A 20868-nucleotide genomic window follows, 5' to 3' on the forward strand; every position below is an offset into this window, starting at 1 on the left:
AGCAAAACATTTCTTAGTCACAATTGAAATAAGCGTACAACAAAACAGAAGACATTTATTCATTCATTCTCTTCGTATCAAGCTGAGAAGTTACAAGGTATGAATATATAATGCATCTCTATGCTAGGAGAACAACTTGCGTATCACAGTGAAATTGTTCCCTGTTGTCTTCTAATTCATAATGAAGAGTATCACAAAGTACAAATGAAGTGTATCAGCAGAAGCTGCAATAAAAATATGAAGCAGGATAAAGTAAAAGTATTACAAGAGACTAGCCAGTTGTACTGGCAAAGGAGAATACATCTCAATATGCCAAAAAACCCTCCATGATCACGAAAGAAAACTTAAATAGTCAAAAAGGAGAACAGAAGAAAACAACAGATACTTTTAGAAAGATACATGTTTCCTTACTGGGGGGAAAAAAAAGAAAAAAAGATTAAAAAAACCCCAATTTTAGTCTATAAAAAGGTAAGTTATTTATACAAAGTTTTGAAGCAAGTGGTTCTGCTAGACTGACTGCATTAGAACTCTAAAGTTTTTAGCAAATACATCTTTTGGTCTTGTGTGTTAGCAGGAAACAAGCACAAAATAAGAGAAAGTTGATTTGTTATAAAAAATATTTTTCTCATTTAAAAATAGAAAATAGTAGTACAAAGACAGAAGTTGTAATGTTGTTGGACAGATAAAGGGTATAAAGGAGACATATGGTGTAGAACTGAGTCTAAACTACCTTTCTCTATATTTGGTATTCCAGCTTGTATCAAAGATACAACAATGCTTTAGCTACAGCTGTCATTAGACTGGGCTCCACCATTTCCTTCCCTGCGCTGCAGAATAACTTCTACATTTTCTAACTGGGAGTTTCAGAAGAAACCAAAGAGACACCATAAGGTACTCTTGAAAATCTCAGTCCTTACCAATCCATAGGGAGCTGCTAATAGGTGCCTTTAATGTCCTATGTGAGCATCAGATGAATGTTTTAAAAGAATGTCTGCAATGTATGCATAGCACAATGACAGGCACGGTGATTAAATGACTTATCCAAAATCATGCAGGAAAAATGTAACTGAGCTATACAAAGCTATTCTGAACTCCAGAACAGTTCCTTAACCAAAAAATCATCATTCCTGTAGAGTGCTCTGAGATCACAAGGGCTTAATCTTTATTGGGGTGAACACTGTATAATTTACAGAAGGGTCATATAGAGTGGATGAAAATGTTACAGAAAGTGACATGACAGAGTTAAGCAAGGTTAGGGAGCGACAGATTCAAACAGCTACCTGAAACATTTTTATCTTCTTTCTTATTATTTCTTATAATGTAGATTTTAGCTTTAATTTTAAGTTAGACTGAATGAAAGTTTCCTAACAAAACACAAACAACCCCAAAAAGTTCTATGTATTTTTATGAAAGCAATGTGAAACTGGTATATCATTTATTACATTCTAAAACTTAAAGAGAAGAAAAAAGTCAGTGTTCATGTTCAAGACAGTCCAACATTCTACAGAATACAGCAGAGCACTTTCATCAACATTCAGTGATTATTATTGATGCTCTTTTTAAGGTTTATGACTGCAATACCTAACTCCATTCAAAACTTCATAGATAAGACTTTATTCCTGACTTATCTCTTATTATAGAATCAGATGTATGAAAAAAATTACTATGGTGTTACAGTTACTGCTCAACAATGTACATAGCCTATAGCAATAGCGAAGTTTACTTGAGCCCATGATTAGTTTAGGCCATGCTGGGTTGATCTGACTTTGCTATCTTAAATACGGGCAGACAGCTACCTCTGCTTAGCTGATTCACTGCAATTTGACTATGCATCCATCCACGTTACCTTCGAAGGACCCCACTAGCTCTCCCTCTTCAACATCATCAAGCAGACATCTGGTCCTTTTCTTGAAGTTCTTCTATTTATCTCTCCCTAACAAGCTGGCTTATTATCTCACTTCAAACAGGGGCCCATCTTCACTCCCTCTATAATCAGCACTGATTACCCAGTATGCACATCCTATCATTTTAGGATATGCAAACTCTCCCCAGACTAGACAGGTCAACTTGTGTGTTTCATTATTTTCTGCATTTGGCTCAGCATGTAAGATCTTTGCATTCAGCAAAATCATGTACTCTATCTCTTTTCTGGCCTCTGAATGGATTGCCTACTAGACATATTTATTATATAAATATTAAATACTAATAATTACATAAATATATCACTAATTACTGGATGCTTGCCAAATAGAATTCATTCTAATTAGATAGAATTAAATGAAGACCAACAGTGACTCATTTTACAACAAGGCCACTCATACAAATTACAAAATCAGACATTGAAGCGAAAATATTGTAAGTGGTACAAAACCCCCCCAACCAACAGAATAAAAGCTTTGTCTTATTCTTTAAAGCTTGATGTGAGAAGCTCTGGTCAAAATGATTAAAAATTTCAGATTTCCTTCAGTTTGTCAATGCTATATTTGAACTTGCCAGAGAAATGCCCGTCCTTGAACAGTCACCTCCTTAAAAGGAGTAAGGAGGAAATGAAAGGGTATGTAGCTATAGGACAAGGGGTAATGGCTTTAAACTGAAAGAGGGATGATTTAGATTAGATATTGGGAAGAAATTCTTCTCTATGAGGTGGGCGAGGCACTGGAACAGGTTGCCCAGAGAAGCTGTGGATGCCCCATCCCTGGAAGTCTTCAAGGCCAGGTTGGATGGGGCTTTGAGCAACCTGGTCTAGTGGAGGGTGTTCCTGCTCATGGCAAGAGGGTTGTACCTAGATGATCTTTAAGGTCCCTTCCAACCCAAATCATTCTATGATTCTGTGATAAGGTATAGAATAAATGTGATCACTCCAGACAGGTTCAGGAGAACATATAGACATAGAGTTCACATAGTATCAATGTAACGGTCATCTCGTAGGAAGAATGACTGTGATTCCAATAATATTTACTTCTATCTTGTATACCACTTGTGTAACTGGTTCAAAACAAGATGCAAATTGGAACATGGTCTTTGTCTTCTTAATTCACATTATAATGTTAGCTGTGCAATAGTTTTATCAGATAAGCCTTGAGGCCAAGTGTGAAAAATTAATACCTTCTATTTTAATGGAGGAACCATGTGCGAATAGTCTGTATACTTTTCAGCTGTTATAATGACAAAAGGAGATTTTTACTAATCAAAGGAAAATTTAACAGCCAATATGTGATGAATCCTGCTTACATTGTTTTCATTTTTAGTCTGTTTAGATTCTTCCTCTAGTAGAAGACTGTTGGGGTTCTTTTAATCTTTACTACAACTGAAAGTTTAAAATGGGACTTCTATCTAGTTTCTCATTAATTGATGAAAGAAAAGTACAATTAGAGCAACTAATAAATTGTTATTCCCCCTCAACAGCCTGTATTTAGAACATGATAATGAAAAATTCCATAATAAAAGCAACCAATAAATTTACAAGGTGCAAAAATGGTCTTGTGCCATAATTACCAATTAGGCACTTAGAGAGAAAATCCAAATATTCAAAACAAAACCTAACAATGAGGTGAAAACAGAGGGGCACTTCTTAAGATGCAATATGTCTCTGTCAGGTAATGTATTGAGCTGGTGAAGGGGTACAGGCTCTACAAGAACCTTCAGCTCTAGGACGTCATTCCACCTACTCAGTGAATTAAACCCATTTACAAGAAATCAAACATAGTCAGTATGTTGTCCATAAACCCTTCCACTACAGGAACTGTTTCTTGCAGAAAACCTGGAGGAATTAGATCCACTCATGAAACCCGAAGTGGTACTTTGGCAGAAATCTCGTAACAGATTTTCAGAAGATAGTTGATTAAAAATCTGGAAACTTATCTCCAAATATTCTGTATTCATTTAGTTATAAATACTACTATGAAATACTTTTAAAGCCCTAGAATATAATTATCACGGGTGCTTCTAGCTTTCCAGGAGTTATGTTGTTAAAGCATTTAGGGAACCTTTGAAAATTAAAGCGCTATTGGAGCACTGTTTCATTGGAAGACAAATTCCAGAGAGATGGTACTGCAGATCTTACTGTCTTCCCGACAGCACTTAGTTGAGAAGTTTTCTACTCATTAAGAACAACGCCTTTCTGTCTGCTAAGCAGCTCAGTTTTGAGACCCTGATTTAATATTTATTTTCCCCATTATGTGTCTGAAATTAAGTCACACTGAAGATTCAATTTGTTCTTATCTCTGTTATTTCTTTCATCCGTGTTCCATATTATTACTAAACCAGATTTATTTTCATGCTAATTTGCTGACCAAATTCTTTTCCTCTTCTGTTCTGTTTTCATAACCTTTTATCCCTTACTTAGTCTTTGAAAGTTATGGAAGTGTTGTTGCTCACTTTTCTTTAGTTTTAATATGATATTAAAGAAATAAACGGGAAAAAGAGAGAGAAGTATGTTACACTATCTGAGCATGATGAAACTCCTACAGCAGGAAAATTCACAGCTGTCCAATCCATCTCCTCATTGTGAGTAAGCACTATCATACATATGGTGCCCAACACTGACCTCAGATCTTTTTCACTCAGATTGCATCTGGTTCTTAATTAGTTTGATTTATAAAATGAAACATAATTGATGCCTTGGCAACATTATGTTGCTAGCAGCACAAATAATAAATTAAGAACGAGTGAAGTAAAAGTCTCTTTGGTCATGTAGCCATAATGGCACGCTGCATATATACAGTATTATCCTGTATTTCATCACTCACATTTTATGTTGGTTTGGTCTGGGTCATGTTTACATAAATGTCCTGAAATAGCTATGTAATTGTGATTGATTCATATGATTTAACAAAAAAAAAAAAAAAAAGTGCACTCTGCAAGGATGTCATGCTGTCGAAATAAGTCTTATTTTCAAGCGTGCATATACAACTTCTGTAATTGTCTGAAAGTTTGTATTTGTGAGGCTTGGAAAGAAGTTGTTGTCATCACAGAGCTAAACTAAAACAGGATTGAAAGGTTAAACAGCATTTGGAACAGAAGTGCTCCCAGAGAAACACTTTGCCAGCTACAAAACTATAAAAAGTACAGACGTGCTGGGGAACACAGCAGAGCTGAAGAAGAGCCTAAAGATGCCTAAAAGAGGACAATCGGCTTACCAGATGGCCCCCTCCTTGCTGGTTCATTCATCAGGTTGGCCTGTCCAGTCGAATGAAGACTTGGTGGATCACATCTGGTTTAGGGCGGAGAAGAGAGGGAATCTGTCTGGAGCCCTGCATCCTGAATACAGGAGAGGAGTGAATAAGGTTTCAGATGGACAGAATAGACAGAATGGTCAAAGTGTGGAGGAGCTTGGTAGCTGAGTTAGCCTTTGAAGAGCCGACTATTTTTCTGACATTGTTTCAGCTAGAGCTGCTATGTGCACCAAGAAGGATTCATCTCTTTAGCCTATCGAAGTGGGGAAAAGCACATAACCATTGTAAGAAGGTGTAAATCATCCAGATAGGGCTAAAAAGTATGTCTGCAGAGGAACTGCACTTAGTCTTCACTTGTTCTGTGGTTCTAATTAGAAGGGAGTCCAGAAAGAGCAGTGATCTGCATGCAAGAAGAAAGATGGGAAAGACAGCAGAAGCAGGTGTCAGTGAAGGAAGTGGCACACAAAGGATTGGAGTGGAAAAATGCTGGTTTCCCATCTACATTAACGTAATCTTCAGAAAATAATATCACGTTCTTCCATATCAGGGAAGTTGTTTCAAATCGCACTCAATTGATATTCAACATCAAGGAAAAACAGAACATCAGGGAATAACAGAACATAGTCAATAGTGATGATAGTAAAGAAAGAAGGGGAAAGGAAGCAGAAATCTATCAGGTATGAAAGATATATACTGAGAATATTTTCACCGACATTCTCAGACTAGATGGGACTAACACTGCTGTACCATGGAAAAGTGTAACCTTGCTAGGACCACAAAATGATATAGCAGAAATAAGTTGAATATATTACTTCAACTGCATGTGAAATCATACAATGGAAATGGAAATGCATTCCGTGCCTTGCAAGACAGAACTTCTGAGCATTACTGGAATGTATTAGGGTCCCTTGGTAATATTATCAGTAACTTGAAATCCTACCAGTCTTCTAGATTTTGAGAACAGTCTAAAGATCTATAGTACCGATTTCCACCTCACATTGCTTATCTCTTTATCACTAGCAGAAAGGGCTCATCTTTTTGAGTCTTTAGACACAGTCTATTACTTCACAGAATGACATTACTTCTTAGAATTCTGTCAGATATGTAAATAAGAAAATTGATTACTTTTCCTACAAAGAACGATCTAACATAGTTTCTGATCCAAAGCTGTTTCAATCAGGTCAATTGTCTAAGGACTAAGGATGAAGGAACCTGAGTATAATAAATAAGGAACTGCACTTCCTCTGTTATAAAAACAAATTATTTCAGAGACTCAACACTTGCCACGTAATGCACAACACTCGCTTCAGGAAAAGTATTTGCACTGGCTGAATACCATTTTTTTGTATATTAATCGAGTGGAAGCTAGAATCTGTCCTTTCCTTCTTCCGGCCATCATATCCCTGCCTGCCTGCTCCAATAGTGAGAGAGGTAAGGTAGCATAGCGTTCTCTTATCATCACACAGCCGGATTCTAATTCTTACATGCTTTCTAGCAGACAGACCAAGACATGCTTGAGACTACATTCTTAGAAAGGGACTCAGACCCAGCAGTGTAGTGTAACTTGTAGATCATAAGTAGAATGTGTTAGTTCAGACTTGTAAATCACATTTTGTTTTTAACTGAGAAAGGTAAGCATGCATCCAAAATAAAATCAAGAGTTTTCTGAAATATGATTTAATGTCAGAATAGTCTAAATCCACAGAACTAAAATGTTTCATGGCGCTTAGCTACCTTAACTATCACATGATTTGTTTTGATAAAACTTAGACCTTTCTAATCAGCAAAATATCATCTTTATGCTTTCCTGTTTTAAATTCTATAATTTACAATTTGTAACATAAGCAAAAAAGAACTTACTGAACAAGAACCACACTAAAAAGGAAATATTTCAATAATTTTATATTAACAATTTCATTATTAACTATATCATTCATAAAAAAATCAATAATCTGAGGTTGTTCTGGTATCTTCAGTTTATAAAAATGTTGAACTTTGCTATTTAAACAGCCTCAGTTTTAATGCCATGCTGAGAAAAAGATTGATAGTATGATATTTATAATACGTTTTTTTCACACTATGAACACTCCTGGAGAAACATGACGTGTGCCTATGGATGGCAGATTCTGGCACAGAAGTGCCAGATTATAGGTTAGTTTGTGTTTGTTGGTTTTTAATACATCAGAATAATTTATTTTGAACTCTACTACTTTCACACTGAATGCACCTTGCTATGCAAGTATTGCTTGTGACTTCTCGCGACAAAACTATGCCTGTTAAGAGAGATGCTGATCAATGCTGTTTCCTAGATTATGCAGCATATTTCAGATGCAGTATTCTAAATGCTACTGCATATCACTAATATTGATAGACACGGTAGAAAAATATTTACAAGACATCTCTGATCGCTTAATTTTACTTTTCAAGAAATCCACTAACAAGGATGTGATTTGGTATGTTTTAGAGTTGTACTTTGAACGTCTAATTATTGATATATAAAAGAAATAAGTATGATAATTAAACACTTTAGAAATATATAAGCATGTGTTTTCCCTCAAGAATTGCCATTGTGAAACACCCTCTGGCGTAGATGGCAGCTGGGCTGCAAAGTTTCCCAAGGCTCTTGAAAAAATTGCATGAAACTGCAAAAATGTATGAGGATTTACTGCTCATATTCAAGGGACCATATGGGTGCTGTTATTCTAGATGTTCGTTGTACATCCATCAAGAAATGATGGGTTTAATGATATCCTTGGCTAAGGCAATTTGTACCTGAGGTCACTGGATTAACTTTGAAATTGGGCAAAGTGGAAGGAGGGCAATGAAATAGCAGTGCCACCTCTTAGCTCTCTGAGTTATATATTTGGAAAAAAAAAAGTCAATCAAAACCACAGAAGGAGCTTTAGCTGGCAGCTGAGACAATGGCAGAGAGACTTATCGAGAAATGCCAAAAGAAACTGATTCAGGGAAAGAAACTCATTTTAACACATGAGAGTTACTCTTGTGGGAACAAAAGACTCACCCTCCAGGTATACATTTGACAGATGCTGCTAAAAATATTTTCAGGAAAAAGATATTTAAAAAAAAAAATCTAAGTTTTATTACATTAAAAACACAGTGACACAAAAGTACGTTCAAAAATGAAGTAGTGCTCATAATTTGTTTTTATTATTTGGGATATCTAAAAGAGAGGTTGCATGTAATTTTCTTCTCTGGATCTTTCTAAATAGTTTAGAAATAGTTGTTTATTAATGGTAAAGAGGTGATGAGAAATAGCAAATATTTTAAAATAAGATGTGCAATAGTATACAAAGGCATGCAAGCCAGTTAGTGATTGAAGTGATTATACCAGGCTATTTCCTTTTAAATACATGAAACATTGCCTATAATTTCAAGGCAGCACAATGAGGACATAAGTGACAGATTAAACTTGCTAGATGGACAGAACAAAACAAATGGACATTTAAACACAAACATTATTGGAGCTATTATAGGTATCAGAAGTATAATAGACTAAGCATGGCTGAGAATAAATATTAAGTTCATTAAAGAGAACCAACAGAACAGTTCATCACTGAATTATATATAATGCTTCAGTTTAAAAAGAAAAAAACCCCTTCTTTAGTATGCACTCACTAAAATCAGTTTGGCCCAAATTCAGAGCTGAAATCACCAGATAGACATTGAATATTTACTTGTAAAGCTATTGGACTTCTGCAGAAATATGAACATATGCCATTAAGATGGTTAACTTAAGAGAGGCCTGCTCATGTTCCAAGCAACCCTGTGATTGTTTCTACTACATAAGTCCTACTAAGAGGTATGTAATATCACATTTATACAGTAGAGATGAACCATTTCTTCTGCCAGAAGAGTTACTGCATCCAAAGACACTGTAGGACATTTGATTTGGGGTTTACTCCATTAGGAAACAGAATTTGGCAAAGGAAAAATGGAATAGCAATGGAAACATCTTTTGGGAAAAACTTAAATCTCTTTATGCCAAAGATGTATTTGGTAGTTTTTGAAAGTAAAAATTACATCGGCAGCATATCAAAATGTTTAAATCTGTGAAAACGCTTTTATCACAAAATTTTGTTCTCACTTGAACAACCTAAGGAAACCATCAGAACATTAAGAATTCAAAGTTGAAAACGAGTCTTGCTGTGAGCCTATTGTTTGGGATGCAGGAGACCATCCATGTACTGGCATTACATTTTAGGTAATGCTTTGTGAAGACCACTCACCTGAAAAAAGACTGTCAACAAATGCTAATTCCACTTCCAGAGGTCTCATTTCAATCTACTAATACCATGACAGTACAAAATCCTTATCAGTTGTCTAAATTCCTGTCAGTTTTTTGTCACTGATTGTGATCCTACAGCTTTTTGGAAGGGTTCATTTCATTCAGCTAAGGAATCTACGACACGTTGCTAGAGTATATTAACACCTGTCTAAACATCAGATATTTTCATCTGAGGTTTTAGGTTTTTTTCTGATTTGAAGTTTGTTGGAAACATTACATGAAACATTTCTTTTCATTTTTCCCATTTCTGCTCCTACGCAGAAACTCATCAGAAAGACGTGTGAAAAGTACAGGACCAGACAGTCAGTCTATATGAGTTTATGCAGTCAAGGATTTGTTTTGCCATGGAGTCACAGGTGTAGTCACTAGGATTAACATAGAAAACCTTAAATGATTTTCATGTTGCATTAACTTCTTATATTTTTATTACATAACTTTATTATTTCTCTTGTGACGAGATAAAGGCATCTGGCAATCTAAACAATGAGAGTTCCTTGCATTACAGTTTGAGAGAGTAGGACTGCTTTACTTCAGAGCATCAGTAGCTGCCCATTTAGCCAAGGCAGAAAGCCTAAGAAAAACTACTCAGTAACAGACATTTGAGCTGAGAAAAGAACAGAAAGAACAGATCAGGAGATATGAGAAATAAAGATTTCTGAGAGATGATCTACAGACATTCAGTGAGATGTATGATGACATTTAAATTTACATTTTTACATTACTTACATCAGAAAGGCACAACTGCCTCTACAGTTTTGGGCATCCTGTCTCCAGAAGGGACTGTAAATATGCAAATTTAACAGACCAAACAAATAAAGGATACCAGTATATCATTTCAAGGAACAGATTCTGCTGTGATCACAGGATAATTTCTATAATATATAACATCATCTTAGGAGAAGTGGGGGTTTTTTTGGTGGCTTCTGATGAAGATATGCTGTTGTGTCACTCAGTTAAACATATTTGGCAACAACAACATAGCCAATCATAATATTTGTAGTACATTTGGGCAGCACAGTTAATTACTGAAGTATCATGTGAACTTGCCTTAGGGCAATCTGGAAAGTTTAAACAATAGAATTAGCCTGTAGGCAACAAACTAAATTAATTAATGGTTATGCTTATGTTCCATATAGCACGAGAAAATTCCAAAATACATGCATCGTATATATTCTTTAGTATGAGGGACAGAAACAGAACATCACAGCTTTCTTCCCATGGCAGATGCCAAATCTCATTGTTTGCATACTAATGCCACCAAATCAGATAACATCATTACTTTGTGAAGTAGAGAAATAATTGTCAAAAAGCACAATGTTACCTAAAGCACAAAAGAAGAATCCAAAAGGGTAATATAATTTCAAAAATGCTCTTGAGGAGGGGTACTTTTGTTTATCTCTGCACTTGAGAGAATTTTGGAGAAAGGCAAGATATGAAAAATCTTTTAAATGAAGAAAAGAATTACTAATTCTAGCAAATAAAAGATTGGGTTTCTATATTAGGTTTCCTGAGAAAATGCAATCCATTTATAATATCCGTAAGAGCATAGCATTGCTTCAGCTGCCATCAGGGCAGTCTCTGCTGCCTTGAAGAATTTAGCAGGGCCAAGGATATGGGAGGAAGTTGAGGCTTAGGTCACAGTCAGGAAGATGTCAAGGATTTTGTCCACCAGTATGAGGAAATGTTTTTCCAGTCCAAGCCTAAGTGAGTTGTGCACTGATCTGATCCTCAGAAACACAGTTCTTCAGAAATGAGAGTAGCGTTTGTTATAGGCATTTTCTTATATTGCTTCTAATAAACCATACCAAACTGGCTTTTGGACAGCCCAGATGCTCATTAGTACAACTAAGGAGAAATTTGACTTATGAGTTCAGTTTTCAAGAAAAATAATCACTAATGCTTATCTAGCAGATATATGCAAGACAAAGTCATGGTCAAGTTCATTGTTTAAGTGGTATAACTAAAGAAAGACTTAGTAAAGATTTATGGTGTTTAAATGACATGAAACCTCACCTCAACCAAATTATACCCAGATTTTGGCTTTGATAGGAATATTTGCTTCCTGTGAGAAATCATGTTCTAGCATCAACCACGGACTGCATCCCTGGCTGAGCAATCCTGATAGAAGAGGGTGGTATGCATAGTTGGAAGTTTATTCTTGGATACTGAATGATTAAATCAGAAAAGTCTCTTCAAGTGGATTTTTAATTTCAGAAGATTTCAGTTGGTTGTTTTAAGAGGATTTACACACTTAAGTGATTCAAATGCATTAAAAACTATGTAAACCTGAGTGGCAATATTGTAACAAAATTGGACTTATTTTTCTAAACCATGTTATATAGAAAGGTTCCTCACTCCCACTCGGATCAGGACACATTCTGCCATTGGCTGTGACTAGGAGTGAGAGTGGGTCTTAAATGGGTAACAGATGGGAAGGACAAGGCTAATTAGTGATGTGAGCTAAGTATTTAAACATGAAGAGAAATTCTAAGACTTTTTTTACTTTGTCATGCTGTGCAAAGCAAACGACCTCATCTTTAGGATGCTTAATTCAATTTGTGTTACACTACTGATGATTATGAAATACATTTTGAAGAGGTTTGTTTTATCTTCTCCTCTAAGTGCAGAAAACATACAGAGACTTATTTCCTACATGAAAGTACAAATATAAATAGAGACACTCTTTGTGAATGCTGTAAGAGAAAAATATCTAATGAAAAGAAAAATTCAGAAAATATTTAAGCAGAGAATTTAAGAATTTAGGTTTTTATAGAATCATTGAACAAAATGGTGCCATCATTCTTCTTGATTGGAACAGCTAGAATAAAAAACCAAACCCAGCATTTTCTCTTTATTTGACATTTCAGGTATTTTACACTCATGTGCATACACCTCATGCATACATCTTCCTATTAGTAATGGACTAAATAGAGATTTTCTTCATTGTCATTTCAAATAAGAGACTGACTTTGACTAAAATTTCTGCCAGGGTAGTGTTTTATTTAAAAAAAAAAAAAAAAGCCCAAACTTTTCTGAATATTCAAGTAAGTACTAATACATAAAGCACTATTTATAGCATTCTTGTGATCAGTCTTAGCTCCTTCTCACATGACCTTCAAATACATCTGTGTGCCAAAGAAAAGGATCAGTGCAAATTTATTGCTCAACAACATTAAATGGGTCTTTTTTCCCACCACACATGAAATTCCATGCCTATAGTATTACAAAATGATATTATGCCATTCCAGAAGTGCTCTAAAGCATAGTGATACAAAGTGCCCTTCTGGGCTTTGCTGATCTATCAGATTTCTCTTTCTAGTAAAAGTGCCTAACTGAAATACTTTGGAACCTTTATATACACAATGAACAGGCCTAAAAGGTGTTTCCTTTGGGGATTTAGTAAATACTTAATTTTATGCTCCCATCTATATGCAGTCAATGTAGGATCAACATTTATTTATCAACATAGTTTCAGATTTTCATTTTAGAGCATATCTCTGGAATTTCAAATTAATAGAAATATAAGAGGCAGTAAACCCAATCTTGCATTTGAAGCTAGTGAGCTGTCTTCTGGATCTAAATTCAGTATTCATTTTATTTTCTTCTTATCTACTGTAAAGATATTGGAAATAGCTTAAGAAATATAATGAAGGTACCATTAAACAGATTATCTACATTGTAATTGCCCAAGGGACAAACTGGTAAAGTAACTGGAAGTCAACAAAGCAATTCAAAACTAAGCTGTTCAGATACATGTTATATAAGGTTTATATTTACCTTCATTTTTCTTTATCGTGAAATTTGGATTGTTGACCATTTCAGGAAGAAGACTGTACAGGAAATAATGCCCGTTTTTAGGATCATCTTTGTCAATGGCACTGACGATCTGAATTACCTACAACAGAAAACACTCCCATTAGGTATTCGCACTCCTGATAAACATACAGAATTGAAACAACCATTCCATTCTATTGGACACATTCTCATTTGTCTACATGCCAGATTAAAAATGCTAATTTATAATCTTACTAGGCTTTTGCAGATCTTTGAAAGTCTGGGACTGTATCTGGCCCATTTAAACTGTTTTCAGAACAAGGAGGCAGAGAATGAGAAGAAACAGGTTCACAAGAGAGGCCAGTAAAAGCTGCTACTGATTTAGGCAAGTAATAAATTATTATTTAGCAATAAAGAAGGAGGAAAATTGTGTTTCAGAAACACTCATGGTGGCTATCGTAGTCTTTCATTCATACAGTCATGCTTCTCACTGGACCAAAATTCATAATCTACCCTTTTAATCCTTTTTCCTTTCCCCCACCATTTTTTACTTCACTGAATAAATATTTTAACTTAACTTTTGGTGTGAAGCTTTATGTGATAAATAATCTAATCTGAAAAAAGAAAAGAAAATATCTAAGTCTATATTTGGATTTTTTTCCTTAATATTAATAGAACCTCAGTTATTCCTGCACTAGGAACATGGAATTGTTTTAAAATACCATTATTAACAAATGATTCCCAGGATAATGCAGGATACTAAGGTTAGAAGAGGAGAGAGTGTTTGGATAGGCTGAATGACTTTGAATAATTGAATAACTTTGTATGAAGCACCTCAAATGATTAATGTGACCAACTACAGTATCTGCAGTGTATTTACCTCCATTTACCTCTTTTACCTCCAACATTACTCAAAGATACTGCAGTTGATCATCTTCAAACCATGCAAAGCTGCATAGGGATATGAAAGGAGGAAACATTGTTTTAAAATAATCAGGAGATTTTTTTTTTTTTATATTTGGTGCAATGACTTTTGTTTCCAACTATTTTCCAGAGAAGGAGAAACAAAGACAACTATGGGTCCAGATCTCACACTCAGAGCTGAATTTCAGCTGTAGTTAACTCATGCTAGATGAGGTTTCTAAAAAATTTAATGAGAATTATTGACCTTTCCCATGTCCATTGAATTCAATAACATTTTTGTCTTATGCAGTCATTTTTGCAATGCCTAAAGCAACTGACCAATAATTTCTTGGACAATTAAATTCAAATTAGGAATCATTACAAATTTCACTTTTCAAGAGTATAGGAAAAAAAAATAGAAACAGGGTCTGACGCTGTCCAAATTCATAGACTTATACTTTAAATTTTCAAAGCTTCACTAACAAAATGCTAATAACTAATATGTTATACTGGTTTTACTGGGACAGAAAGGACTATCGATCTGTATATGTTACATATATGATAACAGTCAATATACCATTCTTTCTTCTACGTTCTTCAAGAGTCAAAGAAAGAATAAAAACTTACTAGATAACCAGAAAGAGCAACATCAGAACATAAATATTTGAAATTAGGTATGTAAAAAGATGTTTGACCAGGTATTGATATAGACATATATAATTTGTAAGAAGGAGTTCGAGACAATTAATTCCTTGCCTAACCATATTCTGGATAGGTCAGATTTAGAAAAAGTTTTAGATTATTTAAATAGATTCTTTTGTTTTATAACTGCACCTGCCAAGGGGGAAACCTTGACTGATATGATTTCAAACACATGTATTAGAAGAGATGGACAAAAAAAGGCCTAACATAGCTTTTGCTCAAAGCAGTAGGTCTCCAATTTAACAGCTGCATAATAGATACTAGAAAGCTACACAGTGTGGGGGGAAAAAAAATCCCCAAAAACAAACCAGCTGAAAAATATATACGCAGATGCTCTCTGTCCCACTGCAGAGATGGATCCTTTTACAGATGTGGAACATTTTCAGCTGTCTCTTTGCAGAGGTGTAAGGTACTAACCTGTCCACATGCGTCAGGCCCAGGGCTGGACTAGGTACTAGTAATTCTGCATCATACGTAAGTGCAATTTAGAATGGAATTGCAAACGAGTACCTTTAGACAGATGTATTTTATGATTGTTCCATTTCTGAAACACTGCTAGAATGGGAAAGGAATAGGGAAAAAGGATAATGGCCCAGTGATGTCTGGAAGGTCAACCGCACATAATAGGTGCAGTTTATCAGACGGTTATGCAATTTTATCTCTACTGGCTACATAACTGCTAATTCTTTCCAGTATTATGTAAGAGAGTTGACTGTAAAAATTCACTTCACTGTCTCCAGGTTTTCAATTAATATACCTGAAAGCCAGTAGCCAAAAGCATTAGTAATATGGGTTTTCAGCTCACAGAAATTTTATGAAATAACTTAGAATATCATATAGATTGGAAATTTTCAAGAAATAGAAACTGGGCATATTCTTTGTCCTTTTTTTTTCCAGGAACTATAGATATCTCCTAATGTCCTATAGAATTCTTTCATCTTTTCACATTTCAGTTCTTTCCATCCATTCCTTTCGTTGTTTACCAAATCATTCTTTCTCTGAAAATGCACTGAAAATTATATGCAAAAGACAGGCTTAGTGGAATACTACATTTGTTGTGTTACATGCACACATCAAGGAATTAAGAGTTAGTGTTCCCATAGCAACCTTATTTCTTTGTGCGTTTGCATTAAAATAAGCTCTAAAAAAAAAAAAAAAGGCATAACATATATACGGTGATACAAAGCTGCTGTACCTTTTACTCCATAGGGGTGAGAAAAGTCCAGTAATTCTCATTACCACATTTTTATTAGTATGCTGATGAGCATACTTTATTGCTCAGCGTTGTGTGATCATGTAATGGAACACTATCGAAGTAATTCTCCAACTCTTAATTTGTGGTTCATAACATGGTAGAGAATCTTCCTGGGCTGGCCTGCCTTACCTATCACTATAGATATTTTTTTCTTTCCTAGTAACAACATGCATAACAAAGGCGTTCCATATAACAAAATTGGTCAATACTAATAATAAAGAATACAACTGATTTTTTTCACTATGTATCCATAAGTGCTATAGTGAAAGTTAATAACCCTTTGGCTATTCAATCTTGAAATTTCTGAAATTCTTCCATGCAAAATTTCAACTTTGATGTTGTATTAAAAATTCATGCATATATTTGATTCTGTACATACATTTAGTAGAAACATAGTAAATCATCCTATTTTGCTTAACAGGCAGCTCTGGATTGAAATTAATAGTTAAATGATCCCCTAGGACAACTCAGCATTATAGTCTGCAGGTTTGTATTGCACTTCTACAAAGCCACATATGCCTGAAATAATATTTATGAAAGATTATGAGTATAATGAATGATGTAGAAATATAAATAGCAAAACAAAGTTCTTATCAATGTATCATATCTATGTGCAATTTTAATATGTGATACTGTTTAAAATCTTTCCCTGTAATGCAACTTGTTAACCTAACCTTAGAATGGCTCCTTATCAGTAGTAAACTGTTCCCTACTTCTATTAAAACTGTTCTTCCAACTCTGAAAAAACTTTTGCAGTTACATTGGTGTTTATGTTTATTTCTGAATTACTTTGCAGACTCCTAATACTCTAAGCAGTATTCTCATCACAGTACAATTTTAACTTTGCCTTTTCAGCTAGAGCCAGCCCCTTGCAGCTAGAACCTGCATTTTGCCATTTGAATGAGCTTTGACTCTTCAGAGAGACAGAGATCTATCTGAAGATTTCTTCCATTAGAAAAAAGCCAATTCTATTAGGAGAACTGAATAAAATAGAAACAAATGGCAAGAGACTGGAGGAACATTGTATTCAGTTTTATACTGCTCTAGTTTGAACACTGGCTTGAGCACCAATACATCATTGTCTGCGCTACTTAAGTGTTTGAAAATTTTGTAGCTTTGTTTTGAGCAAACAGCACTTCACTGGAAAAGTCTGGGGATGGACTGGGGAACAGCGAGTGAGGCACTTTTCTTATGCAGCACTATGGATTTTCTGTTCTAGGCATATAGGAAAATCATTTAGCTGGGCTGGAGAACAATCTACTATACAGCTATACCCAGCAAACCCATGAACGTTCTGGTTTTAGTAAGTGGAATTATGGAAGAAAAAAAAAAAGGCATAAGCTGGTTTATGGTTAGCTTAGAGGTACTGTAACAGTATATTCAATTATTTTTATTTTTTTTCCTCCCTATAACTGACAAAAAACATATCTGGCAGCTTTCTGTTGTGTGTAAAAATGTGGAAGGAGCACATAAATATGTGCATGAAGAAATACATTTCCCCCTCCTCTCCCTTTCCTCTCCTACTAGCTGTAGTACCTCTACTGTTAGAGGTAGGTTAAAGCAAAGAAAATGCATCTGGCAATGCTATACATCAACAGTTTTTAGTATATTCTGTCACATCACCAGCAGCTGCACTTGCCACTTGCAATTATATCAGAACCCAAAACAGAACACTTAGAAAGTGAACTGCAATAGATGGTTCAATATATTTAGGGGCTGCAAATAAGGTTTCATAAAAGGTTCAAATGTAATCTCCCTAATGGTAATTCAAATTTGATTTAAACTTAGACTGAAGTTGAACTGCAAATGTAAATAGATTGGAATACCATAACACAATTGCGCCTTTCCTGCAAATGTAAAATTCAAGTTTAAACTTTGGAGAACTATCCAAATTGGGCTTTTGCTACTATTTAAGAGAGTAGTATCTTTCTCACATTAGCTGTTTCATAGCTGAGATATATTTAATTTTTTGAGTTCTACCTCTTCACTGATTAATATGATTTTTTCATTTGAATATAGACTAATAAGCATAAGAAAAACCAACTGGGTAGTGTAGATACTACAATCTTTACATGAGCAGGTAATTTTTGAATGACAACTTAAATTTAGAACCTAACCTTGGTGATTATTCTGGACTGGTTACTGTTCCAATAATGTTATTTGTTTAAAACACAGAATAAATTGCAGGATCAGTGCCACCTCATCCATGCCGGCAGCCAAATATTTAATAACCATCTGTAAAGTTCACAGAAGGATTCATGCTCAAGAGTGACATCTGCCATCAGATCAAGAGTGTAAGAGGTGATGGTAAGATGAAGAATATCGCGGTTTAATGAAAGTTTTCTTTAAGTGCTTAAACAAAAGCCTCTTTTACTAGCTGGCTCTTAATTATCTCATTATTTTATTCCAAAATAAAATGTGAACATTTTTCACCATCTCTTAAACCAGCGGAAATTTGATAGCAATACCCAGATAAATATATTCAGAAAACACTGTGCAACACAGCTTTCTGATTTCAGGGAAGCTTATTGAGCCCTGGATAAGGTATACTCATTAGCTTTTAATATATCTTAGAAAATGTAACTACTCAGCATCTGAAATCCACCCTGAGCTAAACAGAAATCCACTCTGAGCTAGAAGAACTTAAATACCAACAGCAATGTAACCGTCTGCCCATAAGGGCACATTTCAATAATCTGCTCTTCAGTGGTTTGAGAGAATTCTCATTTCTGAAATGACACATTTTTGACACCTTTTTAATAAACAAAAAGGGGTGCTAGAAGTCAAATCATCTTCTGTAACAATTCAGTCTTGGCAGAGGTAGGTTATCATATAGTACTACATAGGCTGTCATTTAATACTACTAAAAGACAATAATTTCTAACTCTATTGTCGGGTAACCTTCTTTGGAGAATAGTGAATTTAATGCCTAACACCCACATGAGACACAGGAATAGTTGGATTAACAAGACTAGTGTCATGCTGTCAGCTGCTGTTTATTTAAATAAAATGTCACAATCTAGAAATAAATTAGTTTAAAAACAGTGATTTCTTGTAACATACAGTCTTTCTCAAGCTGGACAAAAGTTAAATCTCATTTACGCTGCATTACATTCTAAAAGTCTGTACATTTTCTTGAATCTTTATCTTGTCATTTATGTGGCATATGAGATATTCCTCCCTATTGCTGTACATTTGTCCTTCAAAATGGATGACTTTTAAGAAATCTGTTTCATTTTCTTTGAAAAAGGCTATACAGGTTAAATCTTGCTTCCTATATCTTGCTATGTTTATTTCACCTTGTAAAGTGTTGTATAAATTCCTTTGCCAACCCTTTTATGTCATTAAATCAAGAAGGAAGTAACCTGTTAAGTCTTCTTTTTTTTGTGAAGTATAATGAAAACTTGAACTCAACTTCTCTGATACCTCATCCCTCTTTAGATACTCTAAATGCAGTTACAATTTACTTGACTTTCCATCAAGTTCTGTCTAGCTTTCCTGTTTTTTCCCAATTGTCATAGAAAAGTAAGAACTAAATGGATAGAGATTATAACTGAGATATGGGTAAAGGAGAAATGGTTTCATTGTTTTAAGTGTTTCTTCTAAATTATAATTGGGCTCAGCTGCAATATAGTTCAATAACTGAATTGGAATTCAGGTTGGATTATACTTTTACCTAGGAACACACATGAACCTATGAAGTGATGCACTCCATCAAACAGAGCGGACACAGTGGGATACAGCATTTTCTCTAGATATTGTCACAAGATACCTACCTTTAACTTAAAACCTATACTTTAAAAATTACGTAGGTCCATATATAGAGAGATGTACTAGGGAATTCAATCATGAGTTTATCTTAAATGAATGTTAAGAGTTGTTAGCATGAACATATGGGCACATATTTTGGCCAAAGTACACAGTATAATACCATGGAGATACTTACTTGCCCAGGCTTTCCATTCTCACATAGAAAGGCTTCGTGCTCTGATGCAAACTCAGGAGCGTTGTCATTTACATCAAGAACTTTGATAGCAACAGGCACCCGGGACACTTGACTGTGGTTCCCTAAGAAAAGAAATCAAAGCATAAAAGGTAAGCATATTTAATTTGAGACTGATACATAAATGCTTACATAGTAACCATACTCTTCCTGTCTTCGGTCCTCGCTTAATTGGGTTGTCTTATCTGTAATGGATCGTAGAATTGGAGCATGAGATAAAGGAGGATGGCCAGTATTTTATGGTTGAAAAGAATAAATAGATTCCTATTGCAAACAGCATTTGTTGGAGATTAGCTCAATGAAGACCTTTCTTGGACTAAATTGGTAAGATTTTTCTTTGATGAAGTTTGTATTGTTTTATTGATAAAGTCCATTATACACGGAAAAGGGAAGGCTGTAAACAACATAGATTTATTTCGTTGTTTATCTTTGGCAGAGCACAGAGTATTTTACTCTATTAGTTGTGCTGACTGCACATCTATTATTTCTTCATTACAAATACGATTAATGTGGAGATCCACATTGTGAGAGATAGATGGTAGATTGATGTAGGTAAAACTAGATAGTACTTTGGACTATTAAAGCACTTTGATTCATCTGCCACTGACCAAAAATATGACCTGTTAACTTCTTTCTTCACCAAAATAAAGCCTCGTTATTTATAATATAAAGCTATTTTGCAAAAAAGTATTTATCAATGTAAAGAATAGAATAACCTTGTTAAGCTGCAAGGAAAGAAAAGTTAAACCAA

At 34.8% G+C, this 20868-nt stretch overlaps 1 protein-coding gene across 6 annotated transcripts in view; it reads right to left on the reverse strand.

Moving 5' to 3' along the window:
* CDH8 (cadherin 8) overlaps window positions 1-20868 on the reverse strand; it is a 151092-nt gene that overhangs the window by 14314 nt on the left and 115910 nt on the right. For 2 of the 6 annotated variants that reach the window (XM_054840964.1, XM_054840965.1), the window contains exons 9-10: window positions 20061-20182; window positions 13258-13375 (exon numbers count right to left, since the gene is read on the reverse strand). The exons of 1 other annotated variant lie outside the window; for it this stretch is intronic. In XM_054840964.1, coding sequence (XP_054696939.1) covers window positions 13258-13375; window positions 20061-20182 — 240 coding nt within the window. Of the gene's footprint in view, window positions 1-5138; window positions 5260-12466; window positions 12606-13257; window positions 13376-20060; window positions 20183-20868 lie in introns of those variants that run through there. 3 more of the 6 variants (XR_008579161.1, XM_054840968.1, XM_054840970.1) reach the window with 3 other exon arrangements.

Source organism: Grus americana, chromosome 13 (genome assembly GCF_028858705.1).
Source record: "Grus americana isolate bGruAme1 chromosome 13, bGruAme1.mat, whole genome shotgun sequence".
Classification (NCBI taxonomy): domain Eukaryota; kingdom Metazoa; phylum Chordata; class Aves; order Gruiformes; family Gruidae; genus Grus; species Grus americana.